Source organism: Chlorocebus sabaeus, chromosome 9 (genome assembly GCF_047675955.1).
Source record: "Chlorocebus sabaeus isolate Y175 chromosome 9, mChlSab1.0.hap1, whole genome shotgun sequence".
NCBI classification, from domain to species: Eukaryota; Metazoa; Chordata; class Mammalia; order Primates; family Cercopithecidae; genus Chlorocebus; species Chlorocebus sabaeus.
In genome coordinates this window covers 45,722,515-45,747,892 of record NC_132912.1, presented here as the reverse complement: position 1 = coordinate 45,747,892, position 25,378 = coordinate 45,722,515, and the positions used below count along the sequence as shown (strand labels likewise).

Below are 25,378 nucleotides of genomic sequence, written 5' to 3'. Positions count from 1 at the left end.
TTAGGGATAAAACACTAACTCTAGTGCCTTTAACAGGCAACAGCATTTTTTTCCCTCCAAAGTCAAACACCATCTGCAGCTGAGCCTTTGTGCTACAAGCTTTTCAGAAGATGTTACCTAAACTTTATTAAAATAACAAGTTTAAATATAGACACTGGATTAGTGTGTATTTTCTTTCTTTTCTTTTTTTTTCTTTTTTCTTTTTTTTTTTTTTTTTTGAGATGGAGTATTGCTCTGTCGCCCAGGCTGGAGTGCAGTGGCGTGATCTCGGCTCGCTGCAAGCTCTGCCTCTTGGGTTCACGCCATTCTTCTGCCTCAGCCTCCTGAGTAGCTGGGACTATAGGCGCCCACCACCATGCCTGGCTAATTTTTTTGTATTTTTAGTACAGACAGGGTTTCACCGTGTTAGCCAGGATGGTCTCGATCTCCTGACCTTGTGACCCGCCTGCCTCAGCCTCCCAAAGTGCTGGGATTACAGGCGTAAGCCACTGCACCCAGTCATCTAGTCTGTATTTTCAAGTCCACATTCTTCATCTGAAGCACTGTATCAGGGACACCCCTGAGTCTGCATGTTTTCAAGTTCACAGTACACAGAACCAGTTTTTCTTTTTAATTTTTTTCCTCAGTCAGAGTAGCCACACACAGTGACCACTGACACCAGAACCTTGGGCGGGGCCTTTTCCTACCAGGCCTGGCCAGAGCTGCCCATGGTGCCTCCTTAAAGAGAATTCATGCAGTCGTGCTCAATGGATGGGAAAAAAAGCAAGAAAATAAGCACCTGGTTCAGGTTTCCTCAGATCCATTCAAAATTGCTATGTTCCAAACCTGCTGCTAAATGCCATTTGTCCACTTTGTGTGTGTTGAACAGTTTGTGACCTTGGAGTCGGTCTCAATTCGAAGAACTGCTATTGGATGCCCCAAAGGTTGATGCAATAGCAGCTCCAGCAGGGCTACTCACAGAGACCAATTTTCAGATACGATGCAGCAAGTAGGGGGTCACAGGCCAGTTGCTGGGCATCAATGTGGTCCTCTTTTCGGTAGGCCAAGCATTGTGGAATAAACGCCTTTGCTTCAAGTGTTACTACTCATTTTGGTGGGAACTGCACTTCAGCAGCTTTACAAATAGTATTCTCTTGCAGGATGTCTTGCTGAGACTGGTTATGGCCAAAAGGCTTCCCTCCAGAAAAACACTGATAGAAGATCACACCCACCGACCACACATCACCTTTGAGATCTTTGGTGGTTCTTTCTCAACCACAAAACACTCTGGTGGTAAACAGCAATAACTACCAGCACCTTGTGATGTTAGCTCCATGCCACCCACTGAATTGTAGCTATCATCCATGATCTTCAAAAGACCAAGCTCTGTAATTTTTTATCTCTCCACACGCTGTACCATCTACTAAAAGAATATTCCCTGGTTTGAGGTTATAGTGTATGACGGGAGGTTTTCTTTTATTTAAGTACTTTAAAGCATTCACAATCTGCATGATAATGGACCGGGCCTCTTTCTGTGACATTAATTTGTGCTGTTTCAGATAGAAGTTCAGATCATTCCCCTCACAGTATTCTAACACTGTACAAAACGAATCGGTATCCAGAGAAAAGTAATCACACAGCTTAATTATTCTGGGATGATCCAGTTCTTTATGAATCCGGTATTCCCTAGATACATGCTTGCGGTAATTCTCCTTTTTCTCCTCTCCAGTTTTTATTTAACTGGTGAATTTTTACAGCTATGTATCTTGGCTCTGTCAGTTCAAATGCCTTGTAAACTTCACTGAAACCTCCTCTACCCAAAAGACATAACAACAAATATCTGTCATTTAGTGTTGGGTGATATTTAAATTGTGAGTTATTTTCATTATGTATCCTTTTTAGTTCCCTGATATATAGATTTCTAACCCTTTCTAGCCTTTCCAGCTCTGCTTGGATCTCTGCTTCCTCCTTTTTAAGATGACCTAACCTGAGTTTGAAGATTTCTTCTTGTTCATGGTATTCTGCTATGTTAACGTTTCATTTTCAGCTCCATTGGTCTTGCTTTTCCGCTATTTCTGCTCACTGGTTGCAAGAGGGTCCTGACTCATTGCAGGAGGTTTCTGTTTTGCTAACATTTTCCATTGTCTATCTCTTCCCTCTGTGAATTTATCCTTTCCTGTTGCTTGATAAGATTCTGAAAAGCATAACCATCTGTCCACTGTTCAGTAAAAGAGGTACCTTGTCAGACAGTAGATGATGTTAACATTTTCCATTGTCTATCTCTTCCCTCTGTGAATTTATCCTTTCCTGTTGCTTGGTAAGATTCTGAAAAGCATAACCATCTGTCCACTGTTCAGTAAAAGAGGTCCCTTGTCAGACAGTAGAAAAGTGGTCCAAGCTCAAGCGGTCTTGCATGCTCTTATCTCTACATTTCATCTTCTCTTTTTGACTTTTCTATAAGGACTTTCTTGCTCATTGCCACACATCTATTTAATCTTCCTTGTATCTCTGTAGCATCTTTTGCTGTTCATCAATCTGCTGTGTCAAATCACAGTTGGCTCTTAATAAATCATCTATTCTTCCCTCCTCCTTAAGTCAGAATTCTTAACTGTTTTCTAGTGCAGATATTTTTTCTATTGTGAGGTCGGACTGGGTCTGTCTGTGCCAGATGGAGATCTGTTTTTGGGAGCTGCAGGAATGCTCCGTGTTGCCAGATCCCGTAGATGAGGGACTGTTTTGCTGAGCTGAAACAGAAGTGAAGCAGAGGCCAGCTCCCCTTTGTGCCAGCTGCTCTGTGTCAAGCTGAGGTTTTGTTATCATTGCTGACATGAGGCTGTTGGCAGAGCAGACTGCTCCTCCATCACCTCCTTTGTAGCGCTGCCATCTAAACCACAGAGGGGCTGCTCTACTCATCGCAGTAAGGGACTGGATAAGGAATGTTGTGGTGAGAATTGTGCAACTGGTGGAACACTTCTGTCAGGGCTGGTTCCTGGCCCGCTTCCCCCAGCAAACTCAAAGTAATCACTAATTTTATGTACCCCAGTAGTGCCTTTCCCTTGGCTAGTTTCATATGGTTCAGCTTTTCTTTTCAGCTTTCGCTGGTCATTCTGCTTTTTCTCGGGAGTCTCTACTTCTTTATCACCCAAGGATCCCACACTGCACAAGCTCTGGTTGGAAGACTCACTATTAAGTAGTCCCTTTCATTATATCTGATGTACTCTCCTTCATTTCGCCTTTTGTTTCCTGATTTTCCAACTCTTGAATATTTCCCATTCTTCTGTTTTGCAATATATTTATTTCTTCTTGCATCGATTTATTGTTTTTTCCTCTTCTTTTCTAGTTTTCCTTACTAACACCTACTGTAGTAAACCTGGCCTCCAATAATTCCTGCCGTTGTGGGTCCAGGCTATACAATTCTTCCATCACTTCTGGCTGGCAGAGCGTCTCCAGGGACTAAAGGTGCTCTGGGATCCCAAAGACCTATATAATTTTCATCAGTTATGCTCACTTCACTGAGAAGTAGGTCTACAGAGGTCCTCATGCTGCCATTGTGGAAGTCATGGTAACTTTTTATATTTATGCCCCACTAGAAAATAAGTTCTATAAAAGCAGAGAGTTTTGATTTCTAAGCAACTATGAAAATGACTTATACCTATTGGTTGGATGAATATATTTAGGATTTCCTTGGTTATCTTATTTAACTCTCAGAATAACCCCACAAAGTAGGTACTACTACCATTCACATTTAGAAAGGAAGAAACTGAGGTTTTCAGTAGTTAAATTACTTGTCCAGTCACATATGTGTTAAGTGTGGTGGATGTATATGCAGGCCTCACTGACACCAAAGTCCGTGCTCTTGAACAGTGTGCTTTACTATGGACTGTTCACACCCCTCAGTCCAGCTCTTACTAGATGGCCTTTAACAACTCTTCAGTCACATTCAAGAGCCTCACTCCCCCGTACAGACAGCTGCAGAGGTGCAGTTCTTCTGGAATTAAGGCCTACACATTTTACCGAACATACTTGGCCACTTACACAGGGAGCTTTCCTCAAAGAAAGCAACAAATGCAACCACAGCCAACCCACTGCTCAGTCCCAGTCCCTACCCTTACTCCCTCTTCAACCCTGATCCTGGAGCACAGCCTATCATCAAAGGCCTTTACCTACATCCAGGACAGGCTTGAAAACCCAAGATGCTAATGGACACAAATGACAGTCATTTGGAGTTTTGGATCCCACCTACTATAAGCTAATCTCACCTTTTCTAACTACTAAATACCACCGAACTCCCCTCAAACCAATTCCAATTCCAAAGTGCACAAACTTCCTTTCCAGTTCTCTGCCCAGAACCAGTTCTATGCCCAGAACCAGCTCTCCAAAGGATAAAGGCTGAAGACTGGCGCCTCAGTAATCAGCTCCCTCAGAAGCTGAAGACAACATAAGCCCCACACAAGGGGCTATGCCTTCCCCTCCCTGTGTCGTCAGAGGCCCAACTCATCACATTGCTGAATTTAGTGTCCCATGAGCCACTGTAGACACTCGGTAGCAATCATTCCAAAAGTTGTAATAAGTTGGTGCTGCTCAAATTAATCTCCTCTCCCTGGAGGCCTTGCCCCTTCAGAATCACAATGGACATGGTCTGGAGTCGTCTTAAATAACAGCCTGTGTCTACATAGAAAGCTACCACAAACTGTTTATCAATTTCACTTGTGAACACAGAAAAAACATTTAAATAAAGCTGAAAACGAGACCAACAATTAAAGTGTCATCTCCATGACTGTTTTTTTCCCAGGTTGCAAAATATATCAACTTGGAAAAATTACATATATATTAAACAAAAATGAAAAAATAATCAGAAAACATAATCTAAAAGAAATGATTCATCCTCTCCATTCACTTTAAGTGCAAAGTCTGACATTTTTACAAAAGGCGAGATGCTTTGTGATAATCTCTTTACTGAACTATGTACCACAAGAATCTTCAATGGTAAATATACATTTATTAAATACATATTAATAAAATGCCTCTGTTATATTCATTATAATAATATAGTCAAGATCAGGGGTGTCCAATCTTGATCAGGGGTGTCCAATCTTTTGTCTTCCCTGGGCCACAATGGAAGAAAGAAATGTCTTTGGCCACACATAAAATACATTAACATTAATGACAGGTGATGAACTAAAAAAAATAAAAGTCACACAAAAAAAGCTCATAATTATTACAGGAACTGGCCAGCAGCCCACAATGCAACGGGGCTCTCTCTTTGCTCCCAGGCGGATCAGCAGGTCGAGAAATAACAGACACACACAAGATAGTGAAAGCTGGGTCCAGGGGGGTCACAGCCTTCTGGTCCCGTGGTGTCAACAATGCACTGGATATGGCAGCATTTATTATTGAGTTTAGTGAGGGCAGGGGTACGTTAGTGAGGGATTTAGGGTTATTTGATTATGTGGTGAGATGGCCACATGGGGATGAAGTAATTCTTTAACATAACATCTGTACGGAGAAGTACAGTATACAGAGATAAGAATTTACAATATAGTGTGTGCATCAGTAATTTCCAACAGAGCCTTAAAACAGGAACAGCAGTAACAGTTACAGCAAAAGCTCATTACAAACAGTTCATAGAAACAGGAGGTGAAGTTTAATTTCTAACAGAGCCTTAAAACAGGAACACAGTCTTTCCATAACCTATGATTAGCAAGATATTAATCAACAGTAACAGTTGCAGCAAAAGCTGGTTACAAACAATTCATAGAAACAGGACGTGAAGTTAGACAATCAGTTAGACCAGAAATTCTCAGAAGGGAGTATGAACCCTAAAGAGGCCTAGAAGAGCCACGGCAAGATAAGGGCGTTTATAGCCCTATCTTATCCATATGGACAGATGCCCTCCATGCGCCTGTTTATAGGTTTTCCATGAGGGTCGCATTCCATTCCCAGAGCTATAAACATCTGCTTTTCTGGGATAGGAATCTTGGTGATGTGAAACCTCCCTGACTGCACGTCCATTCATAGGCTCTCTGCAGGGGGAAGCACATCATGCGCTGTTGGCTCATTCTGACAGTCCAACCTGGCATTGTCTTTACACAATCCTGCATGCAATTTTGAATTTACAATAATCAGAAGCATTTCATCTTTTATTCCATAGCAATAGTTTCAGGGGGTCTCCCTACACATGATGTTTTAAGAAAGTTTACAAATTTGTGCTGGGCTGCATTCAAAGCCATCCTGGGCAACATGCAGCCCATGGGCCACAGGTTAGACAAGCTTGATCAAGATGCTTCCATGTGCTAAAAAATATCTAGAATTAAATAAATGTGTGGTCTATGTGAAGGAAACTATAAAACTTGGTCAAGATATTTACATGTTCTAAAAAACATATAGAATTAAATGTGCAGGCTATGTAAAGGAAACTATAAGTTTATTGAATGACACCTTAAAAAATGCAAATAGTGGCCGGGCGCAGTGGCTCATACCTATAATCCCAGCATTTTGGGAGGCCGAGGTGGGCCAATCACGAGGTCAAGGGATCAAGACCATCCTGGCCAGCATGGTAAAGCCCGATCTCTACTAAAAATACAAAAATTAGCTTGGCATGGTGGCGCGTGCCTGTAGTCCCAGCCACTCGGGAGGCCGAGGCAGAAGAATCGCTGGAACCCGAGAGGCAGAGGTTGCAGTGATCCGAGATCACGCCACTGCACTCCAGCCTGGTGACAGAGCGAGACTCTGTCTCAAAAACACAAAAAACAAAAAAATAAAACAAAACAAAAAGCAAGTAACAGGAACTAATCATTTTTTGAACAAAAAAAATTAAGCATATTATGTCACAACATTCCAAATAAATTCTCAACAACGTTCTGTATTTTCAAATCTTTTGTACTGCTGCTAGAACAAATGTAAATTTTGTGTGAAATAATGAGGGGGGTCGAGAATTTTGTGAAGATACAGACTGAAGCCTAACTAGAGATGTCTTTTTTTTTTTTTTTTTTTTGGTTGTTTTTTGAGACAGTCTCGCTCTGTCGCCCAGGCTGGAGTGCAGTGGCATGATCTCAGCTCACTGCAACCTCCATCTCCTGGGTTCAAGCGATTCTTGTGTCTTAGCCTCCCGAGTAGCAAAGACTACAGGCACGTGCCACCACGCCTGGCTAATTTTTGTATTTTTAGTAGAGAGAAGGTTTCACCATGTTGGCCAGGTTGGTCTCGAACTCCTGACCTCAGGTGATCCACCCACCTCGGCCCCCCAAATTGCTAGGATTGCAGGCGTAAGCCACCGCACTGGGGCAAAGATGCATCTTTAATTGCTAGAATAAACTAAGTATTTCAGAGTCTGAAAAAAAAAAATAAGTAAAGGCCTAAGATCATGTAAGAATTCAGTATGTGATAATGGTGGCTATGTCAGTTTTCCAGAAAAATGGAACCAATAAGAAGATGTACATATAGAAAGAGCTTTATGATAAGGAATTGGCTCACCTGATTATGGAGGCTAGCAAGTCCCAAGATCTGCAGGTTGAGTTAGCAAACTAGAGGCCCAGAAGGACTGAGAGTATTGTTCCAATCTGAAGGCTCAAGACCCAGGAAAAGCTAATGTTTCAATTGAGTCTAAAGGCAGGACAAATTGATGTCCAGTTTGAAGGTCACTGGTAGGAATTCTTACTCAGGGGTGTTGGCACTTTTGTTCTATTCAGGCCTTCAATCAATTGGATGAGTCCCACTCACGCTCATCTGCTTTACTTAGTCTACTGATTTAAATGTTAATGTCACCCAATACCCCCTCACAGATATACCCAGAAGAATGTCAGACCAAGCATCTGGGCACTCCACGACCCAGTCAAGTTGACATATAAAATTAACCATCACAATGACATTTCAAAGTAGAGAGAAATAGGCCTATTTAATAAATGGTGTTGGGGTAAGTGGTTCTCTCTGTAGATCACATGGTACGTGTAAATGTTTACCTCACACAATAAATATACTTCACATGGAATATAAAATTTAAACTACCAAAGCGTTTAAAAATTATGAGCATTTCTAATCTTAATGTTTAAGACTGCATACCAATTGCAGAGGGAAAAAATTACTTAAAAGTTTTTTTTGTTTTGTTTTGTTTTGAGATGAAGTCTCACTCTGTTGCCCAGGCTGAAGTGCAGTGGCGCGATCTTGGCTCACTGCAAGTCCCACCTCCCAGGTTGACACCATTCTCCTGCCTCAGCCTCCCAAGTAGCTGGGACTACAGGCACCCACCACCATGCTCAGCTAATTTTTTTTTTTTTTTTTTTTTTTTAAGTAGAGACGGGGTTTCACCGTGATACCAGGATGGTCTCGATCTCCTGACCTTGTGATCTGCCTGCCTTGGCCTCCCAAAGTGTTGGGATTACAGGCGTGAGCCACTGCACCCAGTCAAAATTACTTAAAAGCTTGAAGTAATTTGAAAACTTAAAAAATATATATATTCCCATAGACAAATTTTAAAGTATACCTCCCAGAAATGAGAAAGACTATCCTGTTGATATGTTGTTCATAAAGTAAAAAAAACAAGTTTCCATTGTTCCTGTAAAAAGGTAAACTATATACTTAGATTGGTGAGAGCACATAAACCAAGAAAATATCTTAATAATCTTCCATGACTAGCTATTATAAAATGATGAGCACCTCAGTTAAAGTGAGCCTACTGATATAAGCCAACATCAAGAAAGTGAAGTGTAATCAATATTTTTAAATTGTTCAATGTCTGTAGAAAATTTAGAAATTAAAATGTTTAAGAACTATTTTTATCATGTTATATTAGTAAGGTTGGAATTTTTTAGCAACAAAAAAAAAGAACAGCACCCACTGTGGCAATGGTGGGCCCACATTTCCGAACTTTTTCTTTTGAGACAGGGACTTACTCTGTCACCTAGGCTAGAGTGCAATGACACAATCACAGCTCACTGCAGCCTAAACTTCCCAGGCTTAGGTGATTCTCCCACCGTAGCATCCCAAGTAACTGAGATTATAGTGCACCACCATGCCCAGCTAATTTTTTGTATTTTCTGTAGAGAAAAGGTTTCACCATATTGCCCAGGCTGGTATTGAACTCCTAGGCTCAAGCATTCTTCCCACCTTGGCCTCCCAAAGTGCTGGGATTACAAGCATTAGTCACCCCACCCAGCTGTCACATTTCCAAACTTTGAATGGGAATGAAATCCATACAGACTTCCTGGAGTCAATTTCATTAGAACCCCTATTATCCAGAGAGTAGACTCTGGGAAATTAATTTGAAGACAATTTGGTGGTTGTGTGTCTGTGCAGATGGGGGGAAAAAAAAGGGAGAGAAAAAACTTGGACAAGTGTAGAAAGGTATATGCTCAAAGGTGTACCTCAATAATGTTCATTTGTAAGAGGAACAATATGGGAAACTACCTAAAAGTGAGCCATTGGTAGGGTATAGATAAAATATTGTAGATAAATGATTGTTGAGAAATTTTAAGTAGTTGTTAAAAATGGTGAGGTAAGGGTAGGAAAACTAACATAGAAAATTGTTATGTACTGTAAATGAGTTCACCATATACATTATACTTCTATTGTGTAAGTGTGTGTGTGTATCCTAAAAGGACACTGAAATATAAGAAGTCAAAATAAACCAAAAGCCCCTGACAAAACTAACACACATAACAGAAAGTACTATTTTCCCCACTAATTTTCTCATATAAATAAGTGGAAAAATGCATTTTCAGAGAGTGTAACCCTATGACTTCTGTGGTAAAGTCATGTCAGTGATTTTAATGTCTATTTTCTGAGTATTATTTCCTCATCATTACCTACTAAACTAACTCCATGTTGTTTCATGGTTAAAGTTCTTCACAGCCTTTGATAGCATCTGACTGCTCTTCTAAAGTTATTGATGTTCAGGAATGTTTTTCATCACTACCACTAGCATTACCAGTTTGAAAACTTAGGCAACATTTCTATAGGAACTTTAAAATATATTTAACTGTAATAACGTAACAATAATATGTGTACAAATCACCAAATCATCTGAGAAAACTAAAAACCATACATAATAGTAGTATCAATTCATCTAAGGTTAATTTCCTGTGGCTGAGCTGATACTACTATTTATTTCTCTTTAGAAGCAATTAAAAATACAACTTACAACTCTCCAGTCATGCCTGGATCTAATTCCAGGCAAATCTCTTATGATTTTGTATATATTCTAGCATTTGATTAATATTCTGACCATATTTCTTGATTTTTAATACTCAAATGTCCATAAAACTCCAGTATGTTATAAATTCTCTACAGGCACATATATATTGGTTACAATGCATGGAAAAAGGCCCAGACAGAACTAAAAACCAAGTTACTTTAGGGAAGTGAACCAATATGTGAGTGAGGTGGGTTGAAGAGAACTCATCTGTCAAATTCCAAAGAATATTTATTCTCCCAATATTGGCAACTGGTGCAGACATCAGCACAGGGGTATCTAGGCCTGCGAAAGCTAAGAAGTCCCACTATGTCATGGGCACCAGTCACGGCTGCCAAGTTTCTCCAAGTTCGTTTTCTGTTTTAAGGGATGTTATCAGAGATCCACAAGAATAGGGTAAGCCTTTACAAGGGGTCTGAGTTGAAGAAATTCTGAACTCCTGTCTTCTTTTCTGAAGTCCTGAGCTTCCTTTAGGGGATTGGTAAAGGGAGAATTTTTGGCTATTACTGAAAGCAAGCTTACGGTTAAGGCCCACTTTTGTAGAGAGGATAACTACCCCCATTCTGTAGATAAAGAAACCAATAACAGACAGCATTGGCCATACCAAAGTATGGACTCCAAACATGGCATAGCTTCATATTAGTCATCAGTTCTTACCTCCCAAAGTATCTGAGACCTTGCTCTTCATAACTGCTGTCTAAGAGAAGACACTGATTTTTTGTTGTCTGAAAGAGAAGCCTGGGAATGCAAGATCTGAGAAGAGAGGTAGGTTGGGAAAAGGGAGTTGGAGTTCCTCAGACAAAGGGAGGAGGTTGAGTGTGCAGTGTCCAGTCACTGGGTGACAGATGAAGACTCAGTGGAAAAACAGGAAGGAGAATAGGTAAGTCTTCCTCAGAAAAGGACAGATATGATGAAAGGATCCAGGGCAGTCACAGCTACAGTCTCTGGCTGCCAGCAGCAAACAGGGGTAGGGGTTGAAGGTATCAAGGATACCCATGGGCTGAACCCTACCAGAAGCAATAGATCCACATTTCCCTGCTAAATACAGGTAGGGTGTGAAGTGACAGGGCCCACTAGACCAGAGAAAGGCAATTTCAAGACAGAAAGTAAGCCCAGTTCCAAAAACAGGCTCTTAGGAGTTTATCAGAAAACTATTTCCAGGCACTGGGAGTGATTAGTCATTTCAGAAATCACAAATATATGACCCAGCAATTCTCATCCTGGTTTAAACATGAGTGCACTGGGGGATAAACTGTTGATTGTGAGATCAGTTTAGTATATCGGAAAAAGTATTTCTTTTAATAGAATGCAGTATAAGAGAAAATATCAACAAAGTACATTACAGGTAATTAGGGTAAGGATCTCATAAAACAGAATCTTAAGTTGTTGGTTTACATGCATGTGTTAAGAGACACACATGTGAACACACTATTCTTTGAGATACTATCCACATCACTCCTCCCTCAATGTAGCCTGCTCAGTGAGGTCTTTTCCTCTCCATCCCATCTAAAATCAAACCTTGTATCTGACTTTTCCTATTTTGATTTTTCTTTATGGTGCTTATCATAGCCATCTTCTTTTCTTTTTTCATTTTTGTGTTGCAGACTTTCAGTAGATTACAAAGCAAATGTACTTTCTCAATATGACTGCTGGAAGCAATAAGGACACAAACTCTCTGGTCTACAGTGACCTCCCAATAAAAATATTCTAGGATGGCTTGTTACTGGCCTCTTTTGTAACAAACTACCATTTCTGGATCAATACAAATGTGGAGGATATGAAGACACAGTACTCTGTGGAGCAGGAATTGAGGTAAATGCTACCCCGTGATCACTATGACAGGTTCTATTACTAGAAGAATGCAGAAAAGTTGCACTGAGCAGTCAAAAGCAATAGTCGTAACACATATTTAAGTACATAATAAAAATGTATCAAATTAACACAAGAAAGGGTGAATTAATCAAACAGTGCAGAGACAACTGGCTATTTATTTGGAAGGATACAGAGCTGCTTACCTTACACCACATACAATAAGAAACACCACAGTGACATATGAATAATGTAATTTAATATAATGTCTGCTTCACACATGTTGAAGGAGAGACATACCTGCGTGGTTCCAAAGGCAGTTTACTTATGCCAATAGGAAAGGAGAACAAACAGAAACACTTAACTTGCAACTAGTAGAGTAACTTTATTTCTAACACTGAGCCTTCTACATAGGAATTTACAGAAATGAAAAACACTGTGCTGCTTATTCTCCATTTCTCTTCCCAGATTCTCTCTCCACCCTTCTCTGTGCCCACCTGGGCTCTCCCGCAGATGTATCTGGTTGGTTTCTCCAAAGAGAGGCACCAGCAATTTGGCACCACAGTTCTGGTAGTAATGATGTCTCTTACAAGGTGGCCCCTCCTCCATGACAGCAGTTCTTACTGGGCTCTGGTAACACTGTTTCCATCCTTGCCCTTCAAGGCTCAGCATGGTAATGGCTTCCTGCTGATACAAGTCTCTGGGTGTTTCAGTGCCCCTTGTTTCTGGCCCACACCACTGTAATCAGTCTGCCATTAAAATCTTTTTAGTTGGAGAATTCTGTTTCCCGCCAGAAAGAACCATGGCTGATACAGCCATCCATATATTAACTTGTCAAAAGAAATAATTCTTCCCCCAATTACCATATAGAACATTAACACTTAGAAAAATATTCCTCTGTGCCAGCTGGAATGCCTTCAGCTCTTAAGTATTAGATAGCCCTAAGACCAAATAAAAAACAGTTATTGAGGGTTATACGAAGTCCCAGTGGAGAGCAGGTACAGAGAGCAGAGTAGCTCGGCAACATCACCTCTGAGCTGGTTTTTCCCACCTTGTACACTGTTATCTTCAGCCTACTGCCCTTCAGATACAAACGATAAGCCAATAGCATGTACAGACATGAAAAAGCCCAGTAGAAGAGGCAGAGTCTCTTTTCATGTCATGACAATGTTGTATCAAGGAGATCTTTCCCAGAAGGACTACACAATAATTCCCAAACATCTCACTGCTCCCGAGTTCACCCCAACAAAATCATTAAAATGGAACTTCCATGATTAGCTTTGACTAATCTGGACTTACCACTTAAGTCATCTGGGAGAAGAATGCACAAAAATAAAAAATTTAGCTCAGCAAGGATGAAGTAGGGAATGGCCATCACATGGGCAGTGTCTATTAGAACTGCTGACCACTGTGTTCCAAGGGGGGGCAAAGGAAACAACAGGGCAAGGGAAGCAGAGACACTCTAAAATACTAATACACAGAACTAGTGTCACATAGGCCATGCCTAAACAGATACATAATGAAATACCAAGGGTATGAAAAGGGCCTTTCATTACATACCGCCACTTTTTATTTGAGGAGTGCAGTATTACTGTTCGTTAACCTTTGCATAATTTATGTAAAAACCATTCTTATTAACAGCATTTACATTACAGAATGACCCAGAGGTAGCTGAAAAACCTCAGAAAACTACTGTTTAACTTCTTTACTCAAGTGATAGTTCAATAATGGCCATATTCATGCATATATGCCAGGAAACAGTCAGAGGAAAGGTACATGATATAGTTCTTTGTGAAATAATATTTCACTAAAAACACATACTGGCCAAACTACAAAGGGACTCTGGTAGTATTTAGAGTAGGACGGATTCAGAGGTAGTTAAAAACCTCACAAAAATATTTTTGGCTTCTTTCTTGAAGATGCGGTTCAGCTGTAAATGGCCATAGCCATTTATTTACATCAGGAAAGAGAAGGGGTACGCAGTTTGTATTGCCAGATACGTTTTCATATATACACAGTGATGTGCTGTAAATATTTGACAGCAGGTTATCTGAGAAAATTAAAACCCTGATTTATAGTTTGTCAATTTCCATGGTGTAAACACTCCCACTAAGTCCAAGCTACCAACAAGACAGCACTGCATGTCGAGTTGGGAAGAGACAGATGTGCAGTGCACACTATATACAGTATTTTCATCACACAGATTAAATAAGTGAAACAACAAAGGTAATAGTGAAATGTAGCAAAATAATTAGGAAGTGATGAGTGCTGAGTATTTATTACCTTTGTTTTTAATTTAACTATAAGTTTACATATTTTAAATAATGACTCTTTTTAATAACTGGCTCACAAAATTCCTTAAAATTTAACAATCAGCAGAACTTTTAAGTCAGTATGAGGTTATACTAGCACATCACTATATTTAAGTATATGTGTAGAAATATATTTACATATACATACAAACATATGTACATACACATATATATCAACCTATAAAGACACCAATGGTATTTAGTGTGGAAAATATTAACACATACCATAGTAGTTACTCAATTAAGGGTACGTACTTTCTCGTCACAATCATGTTGAATTCCAATATACAAATCAAGTATACTCAAATTTATTATATTAGCATACTCACATAAGGTCTACAAACATCAGGGACTCTTCACATGTATGTTTAATGCTGCTGTCATTCAACTTTTACAAGCTTCAGATCCCACTGTGAATATGGGTATAAATGAATATTGTCCATTATATTTGCAATACAATTTTGGTATCACATCTGGAATACAACACTCAACAACATAAATTCTAGATAAATATTTTCACCATATTAGGTGAATAGAATTCCCCTCAGTACAAATTTTCTAATGAAAGGTTTTAATTTTTCTTGAAAGCTTTTACATATTCAAACAAGAAGTCATTTTCTACAAATGTCTGACATTCTTTGGCTTTCTCTAATCTCCTTTTTTGAAACTGTATAACCAATTTCACAGGTGTACGAAGGCTTCTAACATTCAGGATGTTGAAAGAGCTTTCACCCTCGTATGAATTCTCTGATGTTTGGTGAGCACTGACCTCTGACTAAAGGTCTTCCCACATGCATTACACTCATACGGCTTCTCCCCTGTGTGAGTCCTCTGATGTTTAGTGAGAGCTGATTTTTCACAGAAGGTTTTCCCACATTCGTTACACTTATAGGGTTTCTCCCCAGTGTGAGTTCTTTGATGTACAATTAGGTTTGACTTCACACAGAAGGATTTTCCACATTCATTACATATAAAGGGTTTCTCCCCTGTGTGTGTTCTCTGATGGACAGTGAGGGCTGATCTGTGGCAGAAGGATTTCCCACACGCATTACATTCATAGGGTTTCTCCCCTGTGTGTGTTCTCTGATGTTCAGTGAGGTTTGACTTCACGCAGAATGTTTTTCCACATTGCTTACATTCATATGGTTTTTCTCCTGTATGTGTTCGCTGATGGTTGGTCAGGTGTGGTTTCTGGCAAAAGGCTTTCCCACATTCAGTACATTCATAGGGCTTCTCCCCTGTGTGTGTTCTCTGATGTTGAGTGAGGTTTGACTTCTCCCAGAAGGTTTTCCCACATTCACCACATTCAAAGGTTTTTTCTCCTGTGTGAGCTCTCCGAAGCTGGGTAAGATGTGACTTCTTGCTGAAATTGCTCCCACTTTCATTATAATTATAAGACTTTCCCCCCATGTGTACTATCTGATGTTTTAAGAGAGTTGACTTTTCCCAGGCTTTGTTACTCACTTTATATTCATGGAGAATCTTTCTTGTGTAAGCTCCCTGATGGATAATGAAAGCTGAATTGTCACAGAAGATTTCCCCATATTCATTATATTCATAAGGATTGTCCTTTGTAAGAGCTCTCTGATGTCCGAACCTTAAATTCATGCAGAAGGACTTCCCACAAATACTGCATCCATACGGCTCCATTTCCAAATGAGTTCTTTGAGATATATTGAGCTTTAAACTTTCAATGAAGGTTCTTCCACATTCATTATATTTACAGACTGTCTCTCCCATCTGAGATCTCTTATTTGTAAAAAATGCTGCCTCATCATGGAAGCCTTGTCCATTTTTATTATACTCAAAAGGTTGGCCAAAACTTGGCTGACTGAGATCCTGGTGATAATTAATGGCATTCCTTTTTTGATCATATTTATAAGACTTCTCTCCAATAGGGATTTTCTCATGCCTAATATCAAGGAGCAATCTCTCACATACATTAAACTCATCAGGCTTCTTTCTGGAACAGTTCTTTTTACTAATAATTAAGCCCGAAATATTTTTCAAACTCATTTCACATGAGTCACATATTTTATAGGGATAATTTCTTAAAGAAACAGGGTCTGTGCCCATATTGAAAGTTTTGCCTCCTGTGTCTCCATTTTCTACACTTACTGTTTTGTTGTGGAATAGAAGCTCCCAAAAATGGTCATCTTCATTTTCCTGGTTGCTCCCTAACATGTCATCAACTTTCCATTTCCTTTCTAGAAATGAGAAAAATAACCACATCTTATGAACCTTAGCACATTTCTGATGGAATTGGACTTTTACACAAATGCCCTATCACACAGTCAATTCTTTTGTTTTAAATTCATTTTCCTGGTGTGAACTGAGTTCAAGTGTACATTTTCTTTACCCACCAAGGTTTAGGTGGAAAACATAAACATGCTTCAGTGGAAACAGGGAGAGGAAATTGGCAATGACATTTAACACTTTATAAATATAACCTTCAAAACTGAAAAGGTGAAATAAAATTCACAGCACAGAGAACCAGAGTGGCTGATTCAGAAATAGAAAAACTCGGAGAAAATGGGGTGAACCCAACAGAGACAATGAACACTGAATAAAGAGATGGTGAAGATTAGCACACAAGGGGTTTCAGAGGATGAATTAGGTTTGGTGGAGACAAAAATAGAGCTTGGTCCTAATCCTCTCACACACAGTTTTCTGGGGTAGAATTCCCACCAGAGTACATGCTTCTTTCTTTGAATCGACAAGAAAATTAATATTCTGAAAACATCACCTTCCTTGGGTTCAAAAGAATAGTCCTATATAGCCCAAGATCCAGTGTTTTCTTTAAGTTTTATTGAGAAGAAATAATTTTTTTTAACGCTGTAGGAAAAGCATACTAGGGAAGGTGAAATAAACTCAAGACATGATAAATAGCAGATAGAGATATTCTGAGAGCTGTTTTTTCAAAGAGCAGGAAATGCACAGAGAATGAGTTCAAGGGAGTTGTTTTTTTAAAAAAGGAAATAGAGTGAGTGGTAGTGAGAAACATAAGAATTAAGTTCGGCAGAGGTAAAGCATGGTTTACACCCTCATCTTCTCAACATCATGCAAATCTATTAAAAATATTTCTGTGCAGTTTGGCTAGAGATTAGACTCTCAGAAATTGCTCATCCCCAACAACATACCTTCCACTCAACTAGAAACATTCTATCCTTATCTCTCCTGAGATCCTGGATATCCTTCAGTGAACTGCTACTTTAACTTAAAAACAAAAACTAATAATAATAAAATAATGATAGCAAAAATCTCTATAACATCTCTACCATTTTAAGGCTCCACTTGATCCATCCTTTAGAAGTTACTGTCTATATAATTCATTGTAACATAAAATAAATCCCTTGCTCAATGCTATTGCCTCTATTGTGACCAGAGTCCAGATCTTGGCAGGTGTTACTATAGTCTTGTTTCCTCTGCCCGCACTGAGTAAACTGTACATTATTCTTCTAAAGCAACATGCACTGAATTATTTTCAACCTGTACCTGATCAGCTATAATACATGAGGACAAAATATGGGGATGTGTATTTAGAAAGAGTACCATAGAATACTTTCAGAATGTATGAAAATGAATGATCTCTCCTAAATCTGGCTACACAGATAATCAACAAAGTAATTATCAACATATCCAAATTAGTAAGAGAGGCCCTTCTCTTTTGGAGAACAAAAATCTCAATACAGAAAGAAACCCTAAGCAACCCTAAGCCATATGAACAGGTCTGAGTTTTTGGCATACAGCCACTGGTGAGTTAATGTCATAAAATCTGGGCTATTTAAGTTTCAGCTAAAAATTAAGTTCTAACTTAAAACAAGTTAAATAATAACAAGCCATTACTATTCAATGTCTAAACACTTTACAAACACCATATGAATTACCTGAAAAAAAGGCAAGGCAAACAAGAATGGAAGTTTTTCAATAAATGAGAAAGCATTTGCAAATAAAATTTAAGATATAGAATAGGATGGGGTTTGACATAAATTTTAGGCAGCAGAAACAAACAAATTTAAGACAGGTAGCAAACGACTACACTATCATAGTCATTGAAAGGGAAATTTACTGAGCAGCTCCCTTGCTGTGATCTATTGAAAGTCAGCGCTTGACACAAGCGTTTAAAATTTAAAAAAGAAAAGGAAATTTAATTTATTAATAAGCAGCAACTTTAGGTTTGTTTGTTAAGCTAAAGGAAGATAAATTGAATAATTTAGGCTAAAAAAAAAGAGAAAAGAACCAACTACGAATTAGAAATTAGACAACTAATAATTAGACTGAGTCAGGAATGAGAGAATACAGACATAGTTTTGCTTTTGAGTTATATCAATGAAAAGTGAGAATATAAAGGTATGTAGAATATAGTTTTAAATGAAAAATAACAATAAGAACAAAGAGACGGGTAGGAGATATTAACAGGTTTATTAGCACAGCAATGCCATGGTTGCCATTCAAGATAGCAGTAACGTGGAGGAATGTACCTTATTTGACTACAGGAAACTAGGCTCTCTGGTTTTTGTGTAGCTCAGATTGTTATTCTTCAATATCCTCTATGGGATGAATTTAATACTTACTAAAAGCATTATTGTCCCAGGACTACTCTCACCTACATACAATCACACTCTAGAAAAGGGGTTGGCATATAACTACAAGGCAATGGCCCTTGAGCTAAGAATGTTTTTTAAGTTTTTAAAGGGAAAAAGCTGGATGAGACAGTAGAGAAAAGGGAAGAGGAAAAGAGAGGAGAGAGAAAGAGCAAGAGGAGAAAGAGAAGGAATAAGGAAAAGAAAGAAGATGAGGAGGAGCAGCGGTAAACACGACGACATGTGGCCTGCCAAGCCTCAAACATTTACTATCTGGTCATTTACAAAAAAGTCTGATGACTTCTGGTCTTGAAGATTTCATTCTGCCTCATTCCTTTAACATCATCTAAAGTTGATGCCTTTCAAATGGATACTTCCAGTTCTGGCCTCAACCATGTACTTACACATATCCAATCTCCTAGTCAGAAACAGACTTGATTCTAACAGTTATCTCCAACTTCTGGTGTTCAAAATTAAATCCGTGATAACTCCCTTATATGTCCCTCTCTAATTTTTCTCTGTCTCAGTAAATGATAACCTAATTTATCTAGCTGCTTGAGACAAATTATCGGGGTCACACTTGATTCCCCTTTCTCTCATATACAATCTGACAGCAAATGCTCTTGGCTCCATCTTCAAGATATTTGTACAAACCTACCACTTCTCAGTACCTCTGGCACCTCCAACACAGTCTCAGCCACTATCCTCTCTCCTCTGAAGCACATATGGTACCCTATCCCTACTCATGCCGCCTACAACCACCCACCACAGTATATACACTGCACAGATGTCAGAGAGATCCTTTTAAACTGTAAATCAAATCTGACAACTTAAGCTGATTTACATTTACTCAAAACAAACAGTTTCTCATAGCACCAAAAGTAAAATTAATGTATCTACCATAGCTCATGTTACTTCTCATGACATTATCTCCCACCAGTCTCCACTATGCCCATTAACTTCCAACCACAGTGGTTTCCCTGACAGTGTTCAAACATTCTAAGAACACACCTGTCTAAGAGGTTTGGTATCTTATGTTCTCTCTGCCTGGACTACCCTGGATCCACATAACTCACACTTTCACATTATTAAAGCCTCATCTCTAATGTGGGAACTCCTCAAAAAGGTTTTCTCCAACCTACTTGCCAAACAGACTATACCATCATTCTTCATCCTCCTTTCCCGTGTGAATCCTCTTTACAGCACTGACCATGACCTGTGTGTGCACCTATATACACACACATATGCACATGGGTGTGTACATATATACACACACACAGACGTGCACACACACGCATTTTTTTGTCCTTTATTGTAATACACACTAGGATACCAGGGACATTATTCTGTTAATTACCTAAAACATAACAGACATAGTAAGTGCTCATCATATGTTGTTAAATGAAAATATGGAAGGATTGTATGAATACCTGTCAGCTAACAAAAGGTGTCCAAGACAACAGAAGGAAGGCAAACAATTTTAAAAGATAAAGACAAACTAACCAATAAAACATATCTAAAATGAAGCCAACTGGTTTGGATTATAGGTATAAGTAAAATACTTCAAAATGTCAAAAAAATAAAAGAAAGTTTTTTTGGTTTTTTTTGCTTCTTTTTTTTTTTTTTTTTTTTTTTTTTTGAGATAGTCTCACTCTGTCACCAGGCTGGAGTACAGTGGCGCAATCTCAGCTCACTGCAACCTCCACCCCCCAGGTTCACATGATTCTCCTGTCTCAGCCTCCCGAGTAGCTGGGACTACAGGAGCGTACCACCACATCCAGTTAATTTTTCGTATTTTTAGAAGAGACGGGGTTTCACCATGTTGGCCGGAATGGTCTCGATCTCTTGACCTCATGATCCGCCTGCCTCAGCCTCCCAAAGTGCTGGGATTACAGACATGAGCCACTGCACCCAGCCAAGAAAAGCATTTATGAGTGAGAATAACATATGGAGGAGTGATTAAGGTAACAGGGATGTGGGCCAATTGTTTTTGATCATTTCCAAAGGTCTGGAGCTAAAAATAGACATTTCTAAAAAATATTCTAAAGGTGACAAATTCTAAACCAATTACCTAAATTCTAATTTCCTCTGGCTTTCATCTGCCTTGAAATCACTAACTCACCTGGGTGGCACTGGCTTGGGAATCCTTTCTCTAATATCCAGGGCTCTTCTCCTTGCTCGATCTTAAAGATCACTTCTGGTTTAGTAATGCAATACCCTGTTAAGATAAAATAACACAGGACTGGAGCTAAATAGCTTTGTTTCAGGGGCTCTGAATACATGATGGGGAAGAAAGGCACAGCTTCACCAGCTATTCAAAGAAAGTGCACAAATGAACCAATCCCTGAGGAGGGAAGAGCACCTTTATGGTGGCCAAATGAGATCAGTCATCTCAGAGACTTCAATCTCAAGCTTTAATTTAGAAAACTACAGGGCATTCACGTTTCATCAACTAGTAAATGCATGCTATTGATAGTTATGTGGGGAAAAAAACTCCTTACCTACTGAGACAAGATTGCTATAATTTTCCAGGATCACATCTCTGTATAGCATCTTCTGAGCAGGGTCCAGCAGATACCACTCTTCCTGAGTGAAGTCCACACATACATCCTTGAATGACACTTGTTCCTGTAATAGTATACTCTTTTTACATGAAATGGTCAGAACTAGATGATATAGAAAAGATTTAAGAGAACTAATATCTTTAGAGTTTACTAAAAAATGACAGATAGTTTACCTCCCTCTGTGCTATACTATATAGAAAACAAAATATCTTGTATAAATTGAGTTTCTATTAAGGGTCTGGAATTGTGCTAGGTGCTGCACATCCTACTGGTGAAAACAGACAAACATGGTCCCTGTTCCCAGAGTGCTTATGACCTGATAAGGAGATACACAGAATAACATTTATTAAGTTGCACACTGAAGGAACTAGCAGTGTGTACCAAGGAGATTGAAGTTACAGAGGAAATATTCGTTGTTTCATATTACCTTTTACATTATCAAGTTAACTGTCATCAAGGAAGTAAAATTTTGTTATTAAAATAATAGGACTGAAATGAATATGAAATGAATATGACCAAGCTCAGCACATATTGATTCAAGTGACTGCCCCGCAGTCTACATGCCCATCAGAGAAAAGGATGAATCCTCTCTGCTCAACAAGATCATCTTCTGGAGCTTCCACCAATGTTTCCAACGTTACTGTTTTTAAACACAATATATGGCATCTAGTAAAAAATTTCAAGGTATGTGAAGAGACAGAGACAATGAAAAAAAGACAAAAGCAAACTCACAGGTGACTGAGATAGTAGAATTAACAAACAAGAACTTCAAAATGAATTATAATTAACATGTTCAACAAAACAGAAGAAAATATCAACAAAATAAATGAGAAAATGGGAGAAGTTCAACACATACATGGTATGTGTGTTATACAGAAAAAGGTTAACACAGCAAGCCTGAGACTACTAACCTTTGAAAGGTCTGCTACAAAAGATCACCATTGATGGGCATTTGGGAGCTTGGATTTCAGAAAGGTTCTGACCTTAACCTTCTCTGATAAGAACGGCTCACTGAGCCTGAGCTGTTTGCATAAGTAATATGGTTTATACTCGACATGTGCATTGCTTCTGGGAGTCTAGAATTTTGGTACATGATAGGTAGACAGTACCTATGTGACCAGCCTCTAATAAAAATTCTGGGCACCAAATGTCTAGTGAGTTTCCTTGGTATACATTTTACGTGCGTTGTCACATGTCATTGCTAGAGGAGTTAAGCGTGTTCTGTGAGACCCCATTGGGAGAAAACTCTAGGAATTTCGCTGATTTTGCTTTGTATCCTTTTACTACAATAAATCATAGCCATAAGTATGACTATGGATCTACAAGAAACAATACATCAGTAACAACAGGCACACCTAGCACCCCAATTTTGGTTTCTAAAGCCATGCTCCAAAATATGCTGAGTCATCCTAGGGCATCATTAATAACCCGGGCGTGCTCTCAGACACCTCTGACACATGTATACACATACACACACGTGCATACACACACATACGTACATAAAATGGACATTCTAGAGCTGAAAAGCACAATATCTGAAATTAAGAGCTCATTGCATGGGTTCAAAATCATATTAAAGAAGACATAATCTGAAACATTTATGCATTTAACAAAAGATTATCAAAATACATAAGGCAAAAACTGACAGAAGTAAAAGGAAAACTTGGAAATATACACCACAACTGGAGGCTTAACACCCCTGTAAGTACTGATGGATCAACAGGCAGAAAATCAGTAAGTACATAAATGACCCAAAATAGCACTATCAACCAACTTGATCTAAGTGACATTTATAGAATACTTCATCCCAAACAATAAAATACACATTCTATCATTCTGTTCATGTTCAACATAGAACGTATTTTGGGCCATAAAACATATCTTAACGAACTTAACGCAATAGCTATCATACAAAAAACATGTTCTCAGACTACAATGGAATTAAACAAAACCAATAAGCAAGAGACGGTTGAAAAATCCTCCAAATACCTGAAAGCTAAACAACATACAACCTATAGATCAAAGAGAAAGTCTCAAAAGAAATTTTTTAATGTTTTAAATGAAAATACTCCTTATCAAAATTTATGGGATGCAGAGACAGTAGTTCACAGAGAGAAATTTATAGCATCAAATTCATGTTTAGCTCTGCAAAAGATGCTTCTACAAAAATGAAAAAACAGACCACAGACTGAGAAAAACTATTTGCAAACACTTATCTAAAAAGGTATTAGAACCAAAATATGTAAAAGAACCCTCAAAACTCAATAATAAGAACACAAATTATGCAACTTGAAAAACAGGCAAAAGATCTGAATAGACACGTCACCAAAGACAGACCAATAGCAAATACACATACGAACAAATGCTCACCATCATGTGTCATTAAAGAAACAAAAATGAGATACCATAACATTTATTAAAATAGTTAAATCCAAAACAATGACAATATCAATTTCAGGTTCAGATGCAGAATAACAGGAATTTTGATTCACAATTGGTGGGAATGCAAAATGATACAGCACCTGTGGAAGACAGTTTGGCAATTTCTTACAAAGCTAAACAATCTAAATTCGTCAGATATAGTGGCACACACCAGTAATCCCAGCTACTCGGGAGGCTGAGGAAGAAGAATTGCCCAAACCGGAAGGCAGAGGTTGCAGTGAGCTGAGATCATGCCACTGCACTCCAGCCTGGACAACAGAGTGAGACTCCGTCTCCAAAAAAAAAAAAAAAAAAAGAAAGAAAGAAAACCAGTGCTCCTTTGAAAACCAGCTGCTTCTAGGGCTGGGGCAGACCACGTATATAATGAGCCTGAAATCACTTCTGGTACCAGAAAATGAGAAAGTACTCAAACGAAAACACGATAATGGGCTATGTCAAAGGGACACAGGAACCAATTGAAAACACAGCCTCATGGCCAAGCTGAAGCAGTTGGAGCAACAAAATGAACAAGGTAGTGTTGGATTATAACCACAGTATAAGATAACTAGCAATGAGTTCATACTAATATAAATAAATGATTAAATAAACACAAGAGAACAGACAAATCTCCTGCACAGAATTCCTAATAATTTATATGGATACTCTGCCATTAAGGAGGTGTAGCGTAACTCTCCAGTTCATTCCAAAGAGTACAGTTGAAAACAGAGGACAAAGGAGTAACTTTACAGTGGAGAAACATGACCACACTACCTCCACCAGGTAATCAACAGTGATACATCAACAGTGATAAATCATGCTCATAGCATTTTCCTTTGATATGACATGACTGAATGACGCTACCTCTGCGGTCTTCCTCTAAGAAACCCTAACCTCAGTCTAATCATGAGGAAGACAGTAGACAAATATCAACTGAGGGACATTCTATAAAACACCTGACTTGAACCCCTCAAAATTGTCAAGGTTATCAAAAACAAGGAAAGTCTGAGAAACTGTCACAGCCAAGAAGAGTCTAAGGAGATATGATGACTAAGTAGAATGTAGGCATCCTGGAACAGAAAAATTACATTAGGGAAAAATTAAGAAAATCCCAATAAAGTGGTCATTACTTAATAATATATCAATATTGTTTCATTAATTGTGACAAATGTACTACATTAATATGTTAATGATAGGGGAAACTGTGTTTATGGGATGTATATGGAAACTGTTTGTACTGTCTTCACAACTTTTCCATAAATCTAAAACTCTTCTAAAGCAAAAAGTTTATACAATAAAACATGTAAGAGTACAAAATTAATGAAGTGGAATTATGTCAGCATAATGGAGAAGTAGGCGGCACCAAGCTCAGGTCCCTCAGAGACATCAAAAAACAAGCAGAAACTATCAGAATAAACATCGTCAGAATTCTGAAAAGGTCAAAGGCTGACCGCAACCAAATAGACGCCAAATCAGAAAGAAAAAAAAAAAAAAAAGGCAACTTCAAAATGGTAGGAAAGCTTTGTG

General features: G+C 38.7%; 1 protein-coding gene and 1 pseudogene across 15 annotated transcripts in view; both read right to left on the bottom strand.

Annotated features, from left to right (window-relative positions):
• Positions 1 to 289: 289 nt before the first annotated feature.
• On the bottom strand, positions 290 to 6,835 carry LOC103215747 (serine/threonine-protein kinase tousled-like 2; annotated as a pseudogene).
• Positions 6,836 to 12,212: 5,377 nt separating this feature from the next.
• ZNF248 (zinc finger protein 248) overlaps positions 12,213 to 25,378 on the bottom strand; it is a 31,986-nt gene continuing 18,820 nt past the window's right edge. For 10 of the 15 annotated variants that reach the window (XM_073018919.1, XM_007962418.3, XM_007962420.3 and 7 more), the window contains 3 exons: positions 21,371 to 21,497; positions 20,992 to 21,087; positions 12,213 to 16,493 (listed from right to left, as the gene is read on the bottom strand). In XM_073018919.1, the coding sequence (XP_072875020.1) occupies positions 14,995 to 16,493; positions 20,992 to 21,087; positions 21,371 to 21,422 (1,647 nt within the window). In that variant the 5' untranslated portion in view covers positions 21,423 to 21,497 and the 3' untranslated portion in view covers positions 12,213 to 14,994. The remainder of the gene's footprint in view (positions 16,494 to 20,991; positions 21,088 to 21,370; positions 21,498 to 25,378) is intronic. The other 5 variants (XM_037988143.2, XM_073018921.1, XM_073018922.1 and 2 more) reach the window with 1 other exon arrangement.